Source organism: Euleptes europaea, chromosome 12, assembly GCF_029931775.1.
Source record: "Euleptes europaea isolate rEulEur1 chromosome 12, rEulEur1.hap1, whole genome shotgun sequence".
Lineage (NCBI taxonomy): Eukaryota > Metazoa > Chordata > Lepidosauria > Squamata > Sphaerodactylidae > Euleptes > Euleptes europaea.
Genome location: NC_079323.1, coordinates 70,190,245 through 70,209,828, shown reverse-complemented (window position 1 = coordinate 70,209,828; position 19,584 = coordinate 70,190,245). Strand labels below are relative to the sequence as shown.

Sequence of the window (19,584 nt, the reverse complement as noted above, 5' to 3'; positions counted from 1 at the left end):
TGCCAGGTAAATACCTGCCACAACTTTACACTGCAAAAAGCGGGTGTTCCTTGGCTGAAAGCCCTTAGGAATGGGATTACCGCTGGGAACGCCCCCGGGGATGCCCCTTTTGACGACGGGTGGGGCCTCAACCCCGTTCTGGCACTGGTGGGCGGTTGCACCGCCGCTCCAATGATGGTGCTTGCCACCGCCCATCTCGCCGGCCTAACTCCTCTTCTGCTGGCGCCTGTGCCAGTTTAGACGGTGCAAATGGCACTGGGCACTGGTGCAGGCCCCTCCCCGCCTCCCAAGCCCATGCGGCCAAACTCAGGAGTGAGCTGTATAAATAGAAACAGAAATAGAAAATAAGCATAACAGGCAGCAACCACCTTCTCTCTCCCTATTGAAGTTGTTTTCTCTGTGCAGGAAGATTTTTTTTTTTTTACACAGCGATATGTTGAAAATTAGATTTCCCTCACCTGTAATCTGAAGCAGTAGTCTATTCAGTTGTCTCATTCTGCTGCTTGTTGAAGACCAACAAAGGGGTTGTGTGTGTGTTGTTTCTTTAAAAAGTAATGTTACAAGTTTTGTCTTTCTATTTCAGGTATTTTTGCTAATGAATTCAATGTAATACGATCTCCTGAGTCAGTGGTTTTTCGTCAGGGAAGCTGGCCGATACCTGGAGAACGAATTCCTGATCTGGCTGCATTATCCATGGGCTTCTCTATTGAGGAAGTATGTAATTCACGGTGTCTCCCTCCAATTCCAGTAATTGTCACTCCCTTTGATGATTAAAGTAGCCCTAATTTAGGCAGTTGTGTCTCATATGACATTCTGCTATTTGGGGATTTTGTACACAAGGCAGGAAAGCAGATTGTGCTTTATGTGGAGCATGTTTAGCCAAATCATATTTATTACAGTTCTATCTTTTCTTGCCCCTACAACTGAAATTGGTCTCCACAGGTTTGCTGTACGTAGGATTACATACCTTTTTTCCTCAAAACAACCCTGTGAGATTGGTTAGACTGCTAGTGTGTGACTGACTCAGAGTCCCCCAGCAAGCTTCATGGTTGAGCGGGGACTTGAACCTGGGTCTCTTCAGTCCTAGTCTGACATCCCAGCCACTATACCACAATAGCTTTCTGAGTATTGCTAATATTTCTTGCTTTTTATCTGTAAATGGTTCCAGTAGTGTGAGCTCTATAACCCCTTAATGACCCATCTTTTCAATGCCCCGTCAAAAATTGGAAATAGGTTTTTAGTTTGAGCCTAATTTGCACTGTTTCCTTTTCTTCTGTTGCTTTTCATGTTAAGCTTTTAAAAAGAAATATCTGTTTGATTATAGGACCTCTCCTGGCCTGGACTTTCAGTAGGTGATCTCTTCCGACGTCCTCGAGCTACAGTTCTGGTCACAGTAACAGGGATAGACAAGTTAATGCTACCTGAGAATGGTATCTCTTACCCAGTTGAGAATGTAAGTACTAAAATGCTTTTGATTAAGTAGTTTTTCAGATAGCCAAAATGTCTGTCTGCTTTTGCACTGTATGCTTCAATTCTGTGTGCTAATTCATAGCTAAGTTGCGAACTTTGATGGAAAACCACAAGGCACTGAGGTCTATCAGGTTTTTTGAAAGCTTGGTTTTCCAGTAAATCTCTACTGTAGCCTCTTCCCATTTTCTGTATGAAAGGGCATTGTGAGGCTTCATTTTTGATACGTACTGTTCTTGCTGTTAAGTATGTAAAAACTACTTGGGACAGAAAGTACATAAAACTTCCCTTTTGCGTCCAGACACCCCTACAGGATCCACAGAATAAATATCTGTTCATACTTCCCCAAATATCATCTGCTTGCCACTTGCAGAGGCAATCCCGTTTGGCAAGGCAAAGAAAATCTGCAGCCCCCCCCCCCAATTCTTTACAAGTGTCAGAATTCTTATAGCCGATGCTGGGAGCAACTCACTCCCGTCCTTATGCATTGCTGCACAAGGATATATGCAGAGCTGCAGCAAGGACTGGTAGGGTGAAGGGGAGGTTTATGCACACTGTCCAAATCCCCATCTAGCATAGAGGTTCCTTGTGATCCAAAGACAGAAGGGTAAAGGCCTATGGAAATCTGGGAGGCGTGCACAGTATTGCCCTTGACTCTAGTTCCCTCTAAGAGCATAAGAACATAAGCCGTGCTGGATCAGACCCAGGCCCATCAAGTCTAGCAGTCTGTTCACACAGTAGCCAACCAGGTGCCTCTAGGACAGTGATGGCGAACCTTTTAGAGACCGAGTGCCCAAACTGCAACCCAAAATTCACTTATTTATCGCCAAGTGCCAATTCGGCAATTTAACCAGAATACTGAGGTTTTAGTTTAGAAAAAACAACTCATACATTCACATATTTTGCGTTAAAAGAAAAACACAATAACAGAGCTTTCAATGATACAAACAACTTTTTATTGAAAGGTACGTTTTCTGTAGAAATAGAGAACCAAAAAGTGTGGAGATGGCATGGGGGGTGTAGTTTAGTAGTAAAGCCCTTGTTTAAAATACACAAGATTCCAGATTCAGTGCCTGGCATCTTAAGTTAAAAAAATATGAGGTTGCATTGTGTCAGGAGAGCTTTCTCTACCCATGGACCTTTACTCACAGCTGAAAAAACTTAAATGTATTTTTCTTGTATTAAAGAAATATTCTTAGAAAATAGAACATTCTTAGCATGTAATTCTTAAATGTTCAGAATTGTCCTACCAGTCTGAATGGGAAAGTTAAATCATGCAACAAGTTGCTTAGCTTTTGGCGACTTATATACATTAAAAAAAAATAAGAACTGAACAGCATTTTAGTCCTTTGTGGACATTGCACACTTCACTACCAATAAGAATTACTATAGTTTTAAAACAAGTGTAAGTATTCTGATCATGGGATCTTTTAAAAATGAAATTTCCTTCACTATTGTACAGCTTATTATGAAGAATCCTTTTGTTGGGTGCTTGTGTTCCACAGCACCCAAGATAATAGGCATGCTTCTCTGATCCTGGAGAGAATAGGTATGCAGCATGACAAGTATCCATTCTAACTAATAGCCATGAATACCCCTTTCCTCCATGAACATGTCCACTCCCCTCTTAAAGCCTTCCAAGCTGGCTTCCATCACCACATTTTGGGGCAGGGAGTTCCACAATTTAACTATTTGTGGTGTGAAAAAATACTTCCTTTTATCTGTTTTGAATCTGTCACCTTCCAGCTTCAGCAGATACTTGTGAGGAAGCCCTTTGGACTTGTGGGAGGGCCAGCTTCCGAGTAAACAAACATACGCTGGACCTGCAATACTTGAATATGCGCCCTGGGGGGGGGGAAGAAGAGCGTTTCCCCTTTATCCTCCCACCATTTGCGGAAGGCGCTTCTCAGTCGCGCTAGCAGAAGCAACTCGACTTACTACGCAGCAACCCAGAATAAATTCTGGGTGAAAACGCATGGGGGGGAGGGGGTTTCGCCTTGGATTTGCTCCTCTCCAGATGCACATCTTCCCCATCCAAACTCTCCAAATTCAACAATAAGCCCCCCCCCGTGCAGAGTTTTGAGAATTCAGATGGGAGAGATGTGCATCCAGAGAGCGGCGAATCCAAGGCAAACACCCCCCACCCTCCAATGCGTTTTCGCTCTAAAGTGAACTGGCCAATGTGGCAGTTTCTGGCCAAGAGAGGCCCGGCCAAGCCAACTCCTCCAGAGCGCCGCTCCAGCCCGTGATGGAAGGCCGGCCGGCGGCAGCAGGGGGTGGGGAAGCCTCACCTGCTTCCCTCCGCCGCCGCTCCCGCCATTGCTGTGCTGCGCGGCAGCTGAGGTGGTGGCGTAGGCGGCCCCCCTGGCCGGCCCGTGCAGTTGTTGCAAAGGATCTCGCCCTGGCCGCCTTTCTTCCACATGGAGGAGGAGGTGGTGCGACACACGCTGCATGTCGGCTTCAGGCCTAGCGGCATCGCGGCGCCTCGCACTCCCACTCGCTTCCTGCCCGGGGAAGCCTGCACTCCGGCACCAGCGGATGGATATCGCCGGGGGGGGAGGGGAGTGCTGCTGTCGCCGCTCAGCAAGCGGGGATGGTGGGAGGCCCGAGCGGGGGAAGGCGCGGCAGCCCCCTGCTGGCCGTCCCGCAGGTTCTGCTCCTCCCGGCGACCCACAAAGATCCGAGCGGGCACGCTCGGCTCAGCTGAGTCACGCGTGTGCCGGCAGAGAGGGCTACGCGTGCCGGAGTCAACACGCATGCCATAGGTTCACCAACACTGCTCTAGGAAGACCACTGCAGCAGCACCATCCTGTCTGGGTTCCACAGCATGCTCCTCTGATCCTGGAGAGAATAGGTACGCATCATGACTGGTATGCATTTTTACTAGTAGTCATGAATACTCCTCGCCTTCATGAACATGTCCACTCCCCTCTTAAAGCCTTCCAAGTTGGCAACCATCACCACATCCTGGGGCAGGGAGTTCCACAATTTAACTGTGTTGTGTGAAGAAATACTTCCTCTTATCTGTCTTGAATCTCTCTCCCTCTAGCTTCAGCAGATGACCCCACGTTTTAGTATTATGAGAGAGGGAGAAAAGCTTCTCCCTGTCCACTCTCTCCTTCTTTCCAAGCTAAATAGCCCTAAGTGTTTTAACCGCTCCTCATAGGGCAGATGCTCCAGTCCCCTGATCATTAGCTCTGTCTGTGTGCTGTACTTTAGTGATAGTGGTAAAACAGGGCTCGGTTTAGGTTGATGGGAAGCCTTGGCAAATGTGCGCTGCTCCAGCAGTAGGCTCCATTGCCCCACGCATCTGTTCTTTTATGTATTTCATTTTCTTTTTATATTTTTCTTTTACAAATTCAGATAGAGATGCAAAATTCTATAACATTGAGTGAGAGTTACACACTGGGAATATGAAAGCAAAAAGTTCAGGAGTAATACTTAACCCATATCAGTTCTGCCTGCACACTGTCAAAAAGTGTCTGTTACGTTTGTTTCAATCAATCTTTTATTTGTTACGATCATTGATCACCCAAGAGAGAGTCATTAGTTAAGTTTATTTAAAACTTCTCATAATATAGGCATCAAATCTGGGAATACCTTTGGGTTAAAGTATCAACTAATGTGGCATTGAAGCAGGTCACTCAGCCCACAAAACACAAACATGGAGCATTTCAGACTTGAAAGCCTTACAAAAACACAGCTCTGTGGACTGAGTATACTTATGAAGTGAATTGAAATGAAATAATTAAAATTCATCCATACTTTGAAACAAGTCTAAAGAGGAACAGCAGTCTGGGTCACCAATTTTATCCAATGATATATAAAGTGTGTATCAGTGTTAGGCTCAGTCTCAAGCAGGGATGTTGAACTCATTTGTTACGAGGGCCGGTTATGACATAAATGTCATTTCACCGGGCCATGTGTACCATAAGGTACAAACTTTATAGAAGACACAGGCAAAGCCAATTAATGATATTTTGTACTTTATTTTTTATTTAAAATACAAACAAATATGCTTAACACAATAACACTCCACAGTGGCCTCACCAACCCAGATCGGGGCTAGTGGGATGGCTTCTTCAGCTGGCGAACCCGCACTGGTCTCACCAGCCCAGATTGGGAGGGGCTGCCCCAGCTGGCGAGTCCACAGCAGTCTCGCCAGTCCAGATCGGGAGCAGGGAGGTGGCTGTCTCAATTGGTGAGCCCGCAACAGGCTCGCCAGCCCAGATTGAGACTGGAGAGGTGGCTGCCTTGGCTGGGGAGACTGCAGTGGGCTCACCAGCCCAGAGTGGGGGGTGGGGATGCCTGCCTCTGCTGGCTCACGGGCCAGGTAAGAGCTCTCAAGGGCCCTGGTCTTCATTGAAGAGAAGTGCTGTAATGATTCCAAGAATCGCAGGTTGATCTTTGTTTTTAATGTAGTACTTTTAACAGTAACGGTAGAATTGCATGTTTCTGTAACTTTGGGGGAACTCGCTAGTATAGATACTGCATATAGATACCCTTATTACAATAAATGCAGAATCGGTTTTCCATAAGTGACTGATGCCTGAATCATAGAGTTGGAAGGGACCACCAGGGTCATCTAGTCCAACCCCCTGCACAATGCAGGAAATTCACAACTACCCCCCCCCACATACACCCCACTGACCCCTACTTCATGCCCAGAAGATGGCCAAGATGCCCTCCCTCCCATCATCTGCCTATGGTCACAGAATCAGCATTGGTGACAGATGGGCCATCCAGCCTCTCCTTAAAAGCCTCCAGGGAAGGAGCACTTACCACCTCCTGATGAAGCCTGTTCCACTGAGGAACTGCTCTAAATGTTAGAAAAGTCTTCCTAATGTCTAGACGGAAACTCTTTAGATTTAATTTCAACCCATTGGTTCTGGTCCGACCTTCTGGGGCAACAGAAAACAACTCGGCACCCTCCTCTATATGACAGCCCTTCAAGTACTTGAAGAATGGTTATCCAATCCCCTCTCAGTCTTCTCTTCAGGCTAAACATATGCAGCTCCTTCAACCTTTCCTCATAGGACTTGGTCTCCAGACCCCTCACCATCTTTGTTGCCCTTCTCTGGACCCATTCCAGCTTGTCTACATCCTTCTTAAATTGCGATGCCCAAAACTGAACACAATACTCTAGGTGAGAATATGGTGAATATGGTTGCATACATTCTCATTTCCATAAACTGGCATTTTATATTGTTCTAGGCAGTTCCTTTCAACCTGGATGGTGTTGCAAATGCCATTCATACTTTGTTTTCTGAGGAAATCCCCGTAGTAGTACAGCTTGCTCCTATTGAAGAGGTAAGTTCCAATTCCTTTCTGAAAGCATTGACATGAGTTAAATTTCTCTATGTGTAGGCTTCCAAATGCACATTTTAATAAAAGTTACATTGTTGGAAAGAAGTTGGTTGTTCTGAATGTCTGTTCTCAAAGCCATTTAGTATCAATGCACTGTTGTATTGAACAATGGAATTTTTTTCAGAGAGTATACATGGTGGGAAAGGCAAACTCTGTGTTTGAGGACCTTTCGGTCACACTACGACAGCTTCGGAATAGATTATTCCAGGATAATTCAATTCTGGCTTCTCTTCCCCTCAATTCCCTGAGCAGAAACAATGAGGTAAGACTAGATATTGGACATGATTTTTTTTCAAAAATTCACCCTCCTGTTTTTATTTAAAATACTTATCCCCGTTCTGTTTTTTTCTTTTCAGAATGCACAGTCTGTCAAACATTTGTTTTATCCATCATTAAATTATTGTGTATATATGGCTAATGTTCTGACTTAACTGTGGGGACCAGTTGGCATTATTAGCATGGATTACTGCTTAACTTCCAGCTACATACAGTGCAAAGCATTCACACACCGATTTAATTTAGTCACATCTGTCAAACATGAGGAAGGCCCAGAGATGTCGGGGGGGGGGGGATAAGTTGTTTCATCAAGCAGGACAACTGCAGTGGAAATATGGGGCACTGTCTAGTCAAAATCGCGCCCCCCCCCCATGGTTCACCACCTTGACCTCCGGTCGCTGTGAGGGCCAGAGCGCTCTCTGCTGGGGAGGAACAGTCGCTGCTCCTGCAAGACCAGAGAACACAGAGCTTGTGGGGTCTTCAGAGGGGCCCTTGGCCCACCCCTGCCTTGCCCCCACCTTGCTAGCCCCTCGCCTGCCTCTGCCCTGGGGTGCGGGGGCTCATACTCCTGGTTTGACCAGGCAGAGTGGGGGCCAGCCAAGGGCCCCTTGTGGGCGGTGGAGCCACTGTAGTCTGGACGGCCCGGGAACAGGATGAGCCAGCCAGGTAGAAACAAACGGCGGCCCTCCAGTGGGTGCGGCCCCAGGCTGCTGCTGGGGGACCCATAGACGGGCAACTCATAGAATCATAGAGTTGAAAGGGACCACCAGGGTCATCTAGTCCAACCCCCTGCACAATGCAGGAAATTCACAACTACCTCCCCCCACACACACACCCAGTGACAGCTACTACATGCTCAGAAGATGGCCAAGATGCCTTCCCTCTCATCATCTGCTTAAAGTTATAGATTCAGCATTGCTGACAGATGGCCATCTAACCTCTTCTTAAAATCCTCCAAGGAAGGAGAGCTTACCACCTCGCGACAAAGCCTGTTCCACTGAGAAACCGCTCTAACTGTTAGAAAATTCTTCCTAATGTCTAGACAGAAACTCTTGTGATTTAATTTCAACCCGTTGGTTCTGGTCCGACCTTCTGGGGCAACAGAAAACAACTCAGCACCATCCTCTATATGACAGCCCTTCAAATACTTGAAGATGGTTATCATGTCCCCTCTCAGTCTTCTCATCTTCAGGCTAAACATACCCAGATCCTTCAACCTTTCCTCATAGGACTTGGTCTCTAGACCCCTCACCATCTTTGTTGCCCTCCTCTGGACACGTTGCAGTTTGTCTACATCTTTCTTAAATTGCAGTGCCCAAAACTGAACACAGTACTCTAGGTGAGGTCTAACCAGAGCAGAGTAAAATGATACCATCACTTCGCGTGATCTGGACACTATACTTCTGTTGATACAGCCCAATTTCTCATTTGCCTTTTTAGCTACCGCATCACACTTCTGACTCATGTTCAGTGTTTGGGCTACTAAGACCCCGAGATCCTTTTCGCGCACACTACTGCTCAAACAAGTCTCCCACATCCTATAATTATGCATTTGATTTTTCCTACCTAAATGCAGAACTTTACATTTATCTTTGCTAAAATGCATTTTATTGGTTTTAGCCCAATTCTCCAGCCTGTCAAGATCATCTTGGCTCTGTCTTCTACCGTATTTGCTACCCCTCCCAATTTAGTATCATCTGCATATTAAATAAGCATCTCCTCTGTTCCTTCATCCAAATAATTTATAAAGATGTTGAACAACATAGGGCCCAGCACAGATTCCTGAGGAACTCCACTAGTCACTTCTCTCCAGGTGGAATAGGAACCATTAACTAGCACTCTTTGGGTACGATCTGTCAACCAGTTGCAGATCCACCTAACAATAATAGGATCTAAACCACAGTTTCCCAATTTGTCAACTAGAATACTATGTGGAACCTTATCAAAAGCCTTACTGAAATCTAGATAAACTATGTCTACAGCATTCCCCTGATCCAGCAGGGTAGTAACTTTCTCAAAAAAGGAAATAAGATTAGTCTGACATGACTTGCTCTTGGCTCTTAGTGATCAGATCCATCCTTTCTAAATGCTCAAGGACTGACTGATGATTTGTTCAAAAACGTTTCCTGGTATAGAAGTCAAGCTGATGGGTCGGTAATTACCTGGATCCTCCTTTTTCCCCTTCTTGAAGATGGGGACAACATTTGTCCCTCTCCAATCTTCTGGCACCTCACCTGTTTGCCAATATAATGGACAGAGGTTCCGAAATTACATCTGCAAGTTCTTTGAGTACCCTTGGGTGCAATTCATCTGGCCCAGAGGATTTTGTTTCATTTAAAGAAACCAGGTGTTTGTGCACTACCCCAATGCCAATTCTAGGCAAATCCCTTCCCTCATCCCATGTTCTGTTTATGCCATGTTGAGCACCACTTCCCTCACGAGAAAAAAATGAGGAAAAGTAGGAATTGAGGAGTTCGGCCTTCTCTTCCTTTCCTGTTAACAATTTCCCTTTCCGGTCCACGCAATGGGCTTATCTTGCCTTTGTTCTTACTCTTACTCTACATAGGAAAAGAACCCTTTTATGTTGTGTTTGGCATCCCTCGCTAGCCTAAGTTCATACTGAGCTTTAGCTTTCCTAACACTCTCCCTACAAGCACTAGTTATTTGTTTATATTCCTCTTTGGTCATAAGGCCCTCCTTCCACTTCCTAAATGAGTCTTTTTTATTTCTCAGTTCTTTAAACAGCTGTTTATGGAGCCACCCTGGCCTCTTTAGGCTCCTCCCATTTTTACTTCTTATTGGAATGGTTTGTGATTGCACCTTCAGTATTTCATTTTTAAGAAACTCCCACCCTTCTTGAACTCCCTTCTCCTTAAGTGTTTCTGACCATGGGATTCTACCTAGCATAAGTTTAAGTTCGTTATAATTTGCTCTTTTGAAGTCCAACCTATATGTCTGACTACGTACAGGTTTTCCTTTCCCCAAGATAGTAAATTCCAAGAGTACATGGTCACTGCTACCCAGGGTGCCTACTACTTTAACCTCATCGACCAGTTCTTCCCTGTTAGTGAGAATAAAGTCTAAGATAGCAGACCCCCTTGTTTCCCTGTCCACCTTCTGGAATAGGAAGTTGTCATAAGAACATAAGAAAGGCCCTGCTGGATCAGACCAAGGCCCATCAAGTCCAGCAGTCTGTTCACACAGTGGCCAACCAGGTGCCTTTAGGAAGCCACAAACAAGACGAGTGCATCAGCACCATCCTGCCTGCTTTCCACTGCACCCAAAATAATAGGCATGCTCCTCTGATACTAGAGAGAATAGATATGCAGCATGACCAGTATCCATTCTAACTAATAACCATGAATACCCCTCTCCTCCATGAATATGTCCACTCCCCTCTTAAAGTCCTCCAAGCTGGCAGCCATCACCACACCCTGGGGCAGGGAGTTCCACAATTTAACTATGTGTTGTGTGAAAAAATATTTCCTTCAGCAAGACAAGTCAAGAATTTATTGGATCTTGCATTTTTAGCAGCATTTGACTTCCAACAGATATCCGGGTAATTAAAATCTCCCATCACCACGTCTCATCTCTTTGAGAACTTTGTAATCTGGCCTAGGAGTGTCCCATCCAAGTCCTCTGCCTGGTTTGGTGGTCGATAGCAGACCCCACCATAATATTATGATTATTTCTTACTCCTTTTATTTTTACCCATAGACTTCGACTGAACTACCATGCTCAGATTCATGTACTTCTTCACAAGTGTACACATCTTTGACATACAATGCTGCTCCTCCCCCCTTCCTTATCTGTCTATCCCTTCTACACAAGTTGTACCATTCCAATTATGAGTGACATCTCACCAAGTTTCAGTAATGCCAATTCGGTCAGAATCCCCTTCCTGTATTAGGGCTTCAAGTTCTTCCTGCTTGTTTCCCATACTCTGCGCATTAGTGTACAGACATCGGAATCTATGGTTTATGTCCTTCCTCGCATACATGGCACTCCCAGCAAATCTTTATTGTCCTCATCTCCAGTTATTGTCATCATGCTAGGCTTTAAATTCTTGTCTCGCTCCCCCATAGGATTTAGTTTAAAGCCCTCCTGATCAGGTTTGCAAGGCTGTCACTCAAAAAAATTTCCTACCCTCGTGAGGTACGCAGCCAGTCATTAATTTGTAGTATTCTTCTTTCCCTTACTAAGCCACGACCTTCGACAGGAAAAACTGACGAAAAAACAACCTGTGCCCCAAGGTCCTTCACCTTCTTATCTAGAGCCGCATAGTCTCTTTTAATACATTCTGGGCTGTGTCAGGCAATAGCATTTGTTCCCAACCTTGCAAGAAAAAGAAGAGAGCCATCACCCCCCTCGTCGGCCTCTCTGCCCATGGAGGGGCTTGCCAGGGCAAGGTGCCTGGTTGGCCACCCGCCGTGTGACAGTGGAGTGGCCGTGAGAAGGATTCACCCCAGCAGCCTCCCCCTCAATGAGCTCTGGGGAGCCACTGGTGGGTGCCCAGATAGTCAGCGTGGTGAGAGCCAGTGTGGTGGTGTGGTTAAGAGTGGTGGTTTGGAGCGGTGGAGTCTGATCTGGAGAACCGGGTTTGATTCCCCACTCCTCCACATGAGCGGCGGAGGCTAATCCGGTGAACTGGATTTGTTTCCCCACTCCTCCACATGAAGCCAGCTGGGTGACCTTAAGCAAGTCACAGCTCTCTCAGCCCCACCTACCTCACAGGTTGTCTGTTGTGGGGAGGGGAAGGGATAGTGTTTGTAAGCCGATTTGAGTCTCCCTTAAGTGGTAGAGAAAGTCGGCATATAAAAACCAACTCTTCTTCCGCCCCCGACCCCTCTGCAGCCGGGATTGGGGGGGGGGCAAGTGACCCGGTCGCCAAGGGACGTCACCTACTCCAGTCACCATCTCTTCCTCCTCATCCGCCCTCCATCATCCTGCCTGCCGCCTCATCCTCGCTTCGCTCGAGCTGCAAAGCCCAGGTGTCGAGCGTGAGGGGATCGGTAAGAGAGGCAGCACACCCATACACCGGCACACATTTTGGGAGGGGATCCTCCCCTGAGAGCTGGTCAGCCTTGAGGCCTCCCCTTAGCATCCACAGCTGAGGGTGTTGTGCCTCAGGGGGGGAGGTGCTGGAGAGGCAGCTTTCATGGTGTGGTGCAACACCTGTGGGGTCTTGGCCCATAAGGATGTGCCCTGCGTGGAGAGAGACCAGGCGATTCTCTGTTTTTGACAAGGCAGTGGGAGCCCTCCCTGCGGGAAGGACTGTTGGTGGTGGTGGTAGGATTCATGGTGGGAGTCGTGGGATTGCAATCATGGCCGAGCTTGGCCGAGGCACGACAGACGATAGCAAATATTCGGATTCCATGGGTGGCTCTATTCCATTACTTGAAAATTAGCGGCTGGGACCCTTGACCCCCTGCTAGGGGCATAGCCCACCTGATTGGATGGCTGTTTCTGTGGCCGTGCAATGCCCGAGGTGGGTGGCTGCGGCAAAAAAGCCGAAGCTGAATGCCTGTTTGTGGCTGCAGGTGGCCAAGTGGTCCCGCTGCCAAACATAGGGTGGCCCTGGGAGAGTGTCTGACGGGGCGGCCATGTGTCCGGGACATCAGACACGAGCCCCAGGTGTCTTTCCTTAGCCCCTGGGTGGGTGGGGGGTGTTTGGATGACCAGAGAGCCAGCTAGACTGGCATGTAAATGAAGATGCGGCTCCTGGCGGCTGGGATTTGTGGGGGTTGAGAAGCGCAGCACCAGGACTCATTGGTGACCTCCCTCGGCCCCGCTATCCACCCTGCGGTCCTGCTATCCACCCTGCGATCCCGCTATCCACCCTGCGATCCCGCCCAGACTCAGAGCTCCCCCGCAGCCCCCAAGAGATGCTGACTGTGCCCAGAGGGGGACCAGGGTGCACTGAGGGGGGTTGCCGCTGAGCCTTCCCTCAGCCAGCCTTGTTGAAGTAGCTCCTCAAAACCCATCCATCCCCTTCCCAAAGCAAGAATCAGGTGCCCCGTGTGAATATTAAACCTTTATTATACAATGCCCTGTGATTGGGAGGTAAGAGTATATGGGTGGGCTGGGAATTCGGTGAGCAGAGGTTGCGGCCAGTGCCCGGGTATGTGTTTTGGGGTGGGGAACGAATCGCTGCAGAGAATGGAGGCGGAGGGAGCTGGCCATCGCAGATTGCCTCCTCACGACTCCTGGCCCATGGCTTGGTGGCTTGGGGCCAGTGTGGGAGATGGATTGACCCTCGTTTGGTCGGGGTAGCCACTGTCAGCCAGGGGCAACGGCTGAAACAAAGGGAACAGGCTCCGCACATAACCGCCTTCCAGTCAGGGGTGCCGTCGGGGGCATGGGTCTGGCTGCACCCTGAGACATCAGACACTTTGACAGCGGGGTGTGTGTGAAGTGGCGACCAGGCCCACGGAGATATCTGCAACGAGAAAAGAGGGTATGAGGGGTGACAGCCGCCAGACCCCTGGCTGGCATCTGGCCAGGGCTGGCAGCCGCGGCATTGTGGTGGGCCCAGTCCTTGGCTTGTCTCTGAAGCAGCTGGAGTCGTTGTCAGGCTGCCCGTGGAGGCTGAATAGGCCTTACAGTGGCCACGGCGACAGCTGCATGAGTAGCGGCAGGGAACCCCAAGAGGCTGGGGTTTGAAGGGGGCGCGCTCTTCCGAGGGCAGCTGTCAGGCCGGACGGAGCAGAAGTGACCCGGCAGCAAGCCCCTGTCCTGGCCAGGCCAGCCTCGGCATCTGTAAACAAACAATAAGAGCGATCAGAGGCTGCCTCCCCGAGGGGCTCAGAGGAGGTTCTCGCTAAAGAGAGTCAGCGTGGTGTAGTGGTTAAGAGTGGTGGTTTGGAGCGGTGGAGTCTGCTCTGGAGAAGTGGGTTTGCTTCCCCACTCCTCTGCATGAGTGGCGGAAGCTAATCTGGTGAACTGGATTTGTTTCCCCACTCCTACCCACAAAGCCAGCTGGGTGACCTTGGGCAAGTCACAGCTCTCTCAGCTTCACCTACCTCAAGGGAAGGGAAGGTGATTGTAAGCCCATTTGATTCTCCCTTAAGTGGTAGAGAAAGTTGGCATATAAAAACCAACTCTTCTTCTACAGTGAGGGCAGGTCTGTGCTTCCATTGTTTCAGTGAAGAGGCTGGAGAGGGGCAGGCTTCTGCCAACCTGGAGAGCTTGCCCACCCACAGTCAAAGTCCTCCGGGGAGACTCCAGTCCGAGAGCCGACCAACCCTCCGGTTTGCAGGGATGGTCCAGGCAGAGTCCCCCAACAGTTGGGAGTTGGAAGGGAAAAATCGCAACGTCCTGACCCCCCGGAGCTGACCGTCAGCATGCCAGCCCATGCGAGGCTTACCTGTCAAGTGAGCACCGGCTTCGAAGTGCTGCTTATGAGGGAATTTCCTGCCTTCCAGGGCCTTCCCACAGGGGGGTGCTGCCACTTCCTGGGATGGCCCCATTGGTCAGCCTCCTAGTCAGTTTCCAGAGCCGCCTGGCTGAGATGGGCAGTGTTTTCGGGCAGTGCAGAGACGAGTGACTGCATGGGGCTCAATGGCCTGTACCAGGTAAATACCTGGTGTAACTTTTCGGCGGCAAAAGTGGGTGTTCCCAGCCTGAAAGGGCTTTAGGAGGCCTCCTAGCCGGTGGAACGCTCCCGTGGACGCCGGCAGACGCTTCTGTGCCTCTCGGGCGCTGGCGCGGCCCTTGCAGTAGCATCCCCACGCCTTCCCCATCCCACCGCCTGCCGCTGCCGGCCTAACTCCACTTACACCGGCGTCCAGACCTCTTGCACTGGGGTAAGTGCCTCTTGCACCGGTGGTAGGCCCTGTGGGCTTCCTAAGCACTGTTGGCTCCCAGCCTCAGGAGTGCGCTATGAATGTACTAATATAATATATAAACCAACTTGGACTCTACACCATGAAATAAACATTATCATTTGATTCCTGTTAAAAATAAGTATATTATCTCCTTAGGTTGATCTGCTGTTTCTGTCAGAATTACAAGTCCTGCATGATATCACAAGCTTGGTAAGCAAAAACTCTGTTTTAAAAATACAAAATTTAATTTGACTATGGGGTTGACAACTGACACCCCACTGGCAGAATCTGGACAAAAGAAGGATGCCACTTGACCCCAGGCTCAGTAGCAGCAGACACTATGTAATTTTCCAGCCATTATAACTTTTCAGCTGGCTTGATGCCAGCTGGCTGAGGAAACTTTAACTGGAAAGAAGAAACAATGTGTAGTTTCTGAATAAATGGTATTTCCAAATGAACCACTGTAGAATACAGACAGAATAGAGATCCTGGTCAGGACATCAAGCAGCAAAATTATTTTATTTATGTTATTTATAATCCATCTTTTTCACTGGGATTCAAGGTAGATTACACAGTGTAAATCAGTGCAATCGGTAGGATGATACATCTAGTAAACAATGTAAATAAGACTAGGAAGTGCAGAAACCTGAAATAAAGCTGCAGTTTGAACAAAGCGTAACCATGAATTTTTTTAAAATGCAGACTGTGGTATTAGGTCAGTAGAAACAGTGCATTTTCCTGGATTGTCCTGTTATGATGTAACTGTATTATCTTTATAAAAATGTCCTCCTGAACAATTCTGTTTTACACAGCTTGCTTTTGCAGTAATATGAGAGCCTTCCTGACCTCCTCAGGCAGGTTCTTCCACAGGGTGGGGCCACTACAGAGATGGCACATGTATGATCAGTTGTTGATCTTGCCCATCTGTACGTTTTTCTGCAAACCTGGGCCTTTTCTCAAATCCATATTTAAGTATCCACAGAGGGGGTCATGTTGAGAATTAGAGACATTGATAATTGTAAATTCTTGCACTTTCTTCAACATCCTCAAAATCCTACAATAGGGTTCTGGCATGCAAATCTGTCAATTAAGAGCACAACTAACAATTTAACCAGTTGGCAGACCTAATTAAAGGTGGTAATTTTTACCACCAATGCCCCAAACAGGTTATATTTTTCCTTTCATATTAGTATGCAAAGAAATGGAAACCATTTTACATTATAAGGCAATAATCCATACTTTTAATTTTAGAGCAGCAAATTAGTCTGAGTTAGACATACAGATACACTTTTCTAGAACGTAGAAAAGATTTTTTAAAATTGAAAATACCCTTTTCACTTTGACGTCTATTTAATCTCCCCTCTGGCCCCCTTTTTCCTGCTGTCTCCCAAGCTTTCCAGGCACAAGCATTTAGCAAAGGATCATTCACCAGACCTGTACTCTTTGGAGCTTTCTGGGTTGGAAGAAATTGGTAAGCGGTACGGAGAGGACTCGCGGCAGTTTAAGGATGCCGCTCAAATTCTTGCAGACTCACTGCAAAAGGTAAGAGAACAACATGGTTAAACATGGGTGACGTGGTGCTGGCCTAAAGCATGGCGTAGTGGTTAAGGGCGGTAGTTTGGAGCTGTGGACTCTGATCTGGAGAACCGGGTTTGATTCCGCACTCCTCCACATGAGCGGCGGAGGCTAATCTGGTGAACCGTGTTGGTTTCCCCACTCCTGCACACGAAGCCAGCTGGGTGACCTTGGGCTAGTCACAGCTCTCTTAAGAGCTCTCTCAGCCCCACTTGCCTCACAGGGTATCTGTTGTGGGGAGGGGAAGGGAAGGTGATTGTAAACGGTTTGATTCTTCCTTAAGTGGTAGAGAAAGTCGGCATATAAAAACCAACTCTTCTTTAACCACAACCTGACTGAATGCTTTTTGCCTCATTAATGGATTGCATAACACTGCGTTGGATCTAACCATCTTTTTTTAGTTGGTGAAAAGGAAGGAAGTATTCTTTGACTACCCACAGGATCTGAATGCATAAAAACCAGGTGGGATGGAATGGTAAATAAGGACAGGCGTTGGTGGATGAATGAACTGTAGAATTACAGCTGATGGTCAAATCAAAATTTGTAGTCCTTGTGGGCCTTAATAACCCATTTGTAAGTGACTGGTAGATCAGTGTAACTTGAGGAAGAAGTGATGTATACACAATGTTGGAAGAACCTGTTTTTGTCTAGTAGGGTATTTACAAATTAACAATTGCAAGCATCAAAAGGCACGGCCATATTACTTTGGGCACATGTTTTTGTGAAGGAATATCGAAGCCACTAGCTCTGAAGCGAAGAGGGTTGCAGTAAGCACCTTCTTGTAACCAAGATCCCTTATCAAAAAATCTCGCACTTGAAAGATGTTTTCCTAAAAAAATAAATTTGTGCTTTTTGAAACCTAACAATGTTAAAATGTTTTTAAGAAAGCCTCACAACTTTGCAGTCTTGCTTTCTTTTCTTAACAGAAGCTCATTCATAGAATCATAGAGTTGGAAGGGACCACCAGAGTCATCTAGTCCAACCCCCTGCACAATGCCGGAAACTCACAACTACCTCCCCCCCTATACACCCAGTGACCAGAAGATGGCCAAGATGCCCCACCCCCATCATCGCTGAAAATTGCTTTTGTAACAGCATTTCACCAGTAGTTTTTCATGTTGCACAAAACTTCTGTTAAAGGGAGACAAAGCCATGAAATTTCTCTGCACTTGTTTGCTTAATGTCTACCATCACAAATTCTGACCTGGGAATAGTGGGCCTGGATACAGAATGTGATATGGCACATTCTCTTTAAACTGCTGTCCTGAAACAGTTTTCCTGAGTGTTCTCTTTTTCTTCCGTGGAAACAACATTCAGGTATTTTCATGATTGCAGTTGTGGCCTCTGTCTCATTGTAATGGAGGCAAGGCTTCAGGCCTGTTGTGCAGACTACTCCACTTACAGATTGCTGAGGCATATTAACAAATCTAGAAGTGAATGGTGCTTAAGAGAGTCCCACACTGGTCTTATCAATTGCAACTTAAATGGTATGCCTTCTGACACATGATAATGCCTTACTGCTGCAGGGTGTTTTAAACTTTTCTTTTCAGTTTGCAGATGAGATGTACAATCTCTATGGTGGCAATGCAGTGGTGGAAGTGGTCACTGTGAAGACCTATGACATACCCTTTGTGAGGAAGTCACGATCTATCTTAGAAACCTCACAGGTTTGTATAAGCATTTAATCTCAATAGACTACCAATACAGCTTTGCACCCCAGTCCAAAATACAATTATTTGGGAGCCTTGTGGATTTTACAGGCATATCCCAGCAAGTTATTTGAAATGCAGTCTGGCAGTAATAAAGCACCTACATCATTCCTTGAGCTGTGAGGTCTCTTCCCTCCCCCAACCTTACTTTTAAGAACTAAATGGATGTTATTTTGAAGGCATCTGAATGTGGTTGCATCAGTTCAAATGTGAAGTAAGTATCCGCAATTTATTCAGAGCAAAGGCTTCAGCAGAAATTTCATGAGCTAACAGGCTGTCACATCTAATCTGCTTGTCAGTTTTCTATAGATTTTATGGACCTACAGGCATAGCACTGCAGTATATGCACTTGCTGTGCAACTTTTTTCTGAAGTAATTTTCAAATGAAAATCATGAGCCAGCTGTCATTCTCCAAAATTATAAAATTTGGGATTGCTTAACTTTCAAATTCTTTTGCCATTTTATTTCCAAACTTTTCCTATGAGGACTAGAAACTTCTTTAAAAAATAGCCATAAATGTCAGAATAGTAATTCCTGAAGTATGCACAAGCATACTTCAGGAATTATGTTGCCCATTGCTCAGGCAGAAGACTTGTTCCATTAGAAATTTACACTGGTTGCAACAATATCCTTGGACAAAACACAATTTGCAGTCGTTGTCTTACGAGTACTTATCCAGAATATTTCTTGTTTCCTTGGGGCAATCTGTATTTTTATGCTTGAATATTAAAGAAAATCTCAATTTTTATATTTTCTTCTCTTCCTACAGACTGCTCCTGGAAATCAGTATAACCTAGGATATCAATACAACTTTAACTATGCTGTGGTCTTCAACATAATTCTGTGGATCATGATAGCCCTCATCATAGCTGTGATTGTTATTTCCTACAACATCTGGAATATGGATCCAGGCTATGACAGCATCATTTACAGGATGACCAACCAGAAGATCAGGATGGATTAAGTAAAATCTAAGGAAGACAGTCTTCTTCCAGTAGAACTGTCTCTATGAAGGTGTTTTTTTTTTTTTTTTTTTTTTTTGCTGTTTTGTTAATTAACTTGAAGAGATATTAAAGGCTAGCAGTTGCACAATCAGTTTGCAAAGCTGGGAAGTGCAAGTGGTTGTGAAAGTGTGATCTACCTTCTATTAACACATCCATGTAAATTATTCCTGTTTTGTGCCCATGCAGATTCGTTCAGCTTTCAGAATTACTTCTCTGTGTTGCTGGTTAGTAAACAATGCACTGGAAGTAAGCTGGCCACTTGTATTGTGTTAAAGCCTTTACACTAAAAGCTTAGGATGTTGAGGCAGTGTTAGGTACTGAATTAATTGTAAATGTTTAATGTAAAGATTTTGAACTGCT

General features: G+C 46.5%; 1 protein-coding gene across 1 annotated transcript; it reads left to right on the top strand.

Annotated features, from left to right (window-relative positions):
* The first annotated feature begins 583 nt into the window (after positions 1-583).
* Positions 584-19,189, top strand: ATP6AP2 (ATPase H+ transporting accessory protein 2). Its single transcript, XM_056858067.1, has 8 exons — positions 584-714; positions 1,325-1,453; positions 6,682-6,777; positions 6,959-7,096; positions 15,093-15,146; positions 16,329-16,478; positions 18,062-18,178; positions 18,990-19,189. Exons 1-8 carry the CDS (start codon positions 694-696, stop codon positions 19,182-19,184), a joined length of 900 nt encoding a protein of 299 aa, XP_056714045.1. The 5' UTR covers positions 584-693; the 3' UTR covers positions 19,185-19,189.
* Positions 19,190-19,584: the final 395 nt, after the last annotated feature.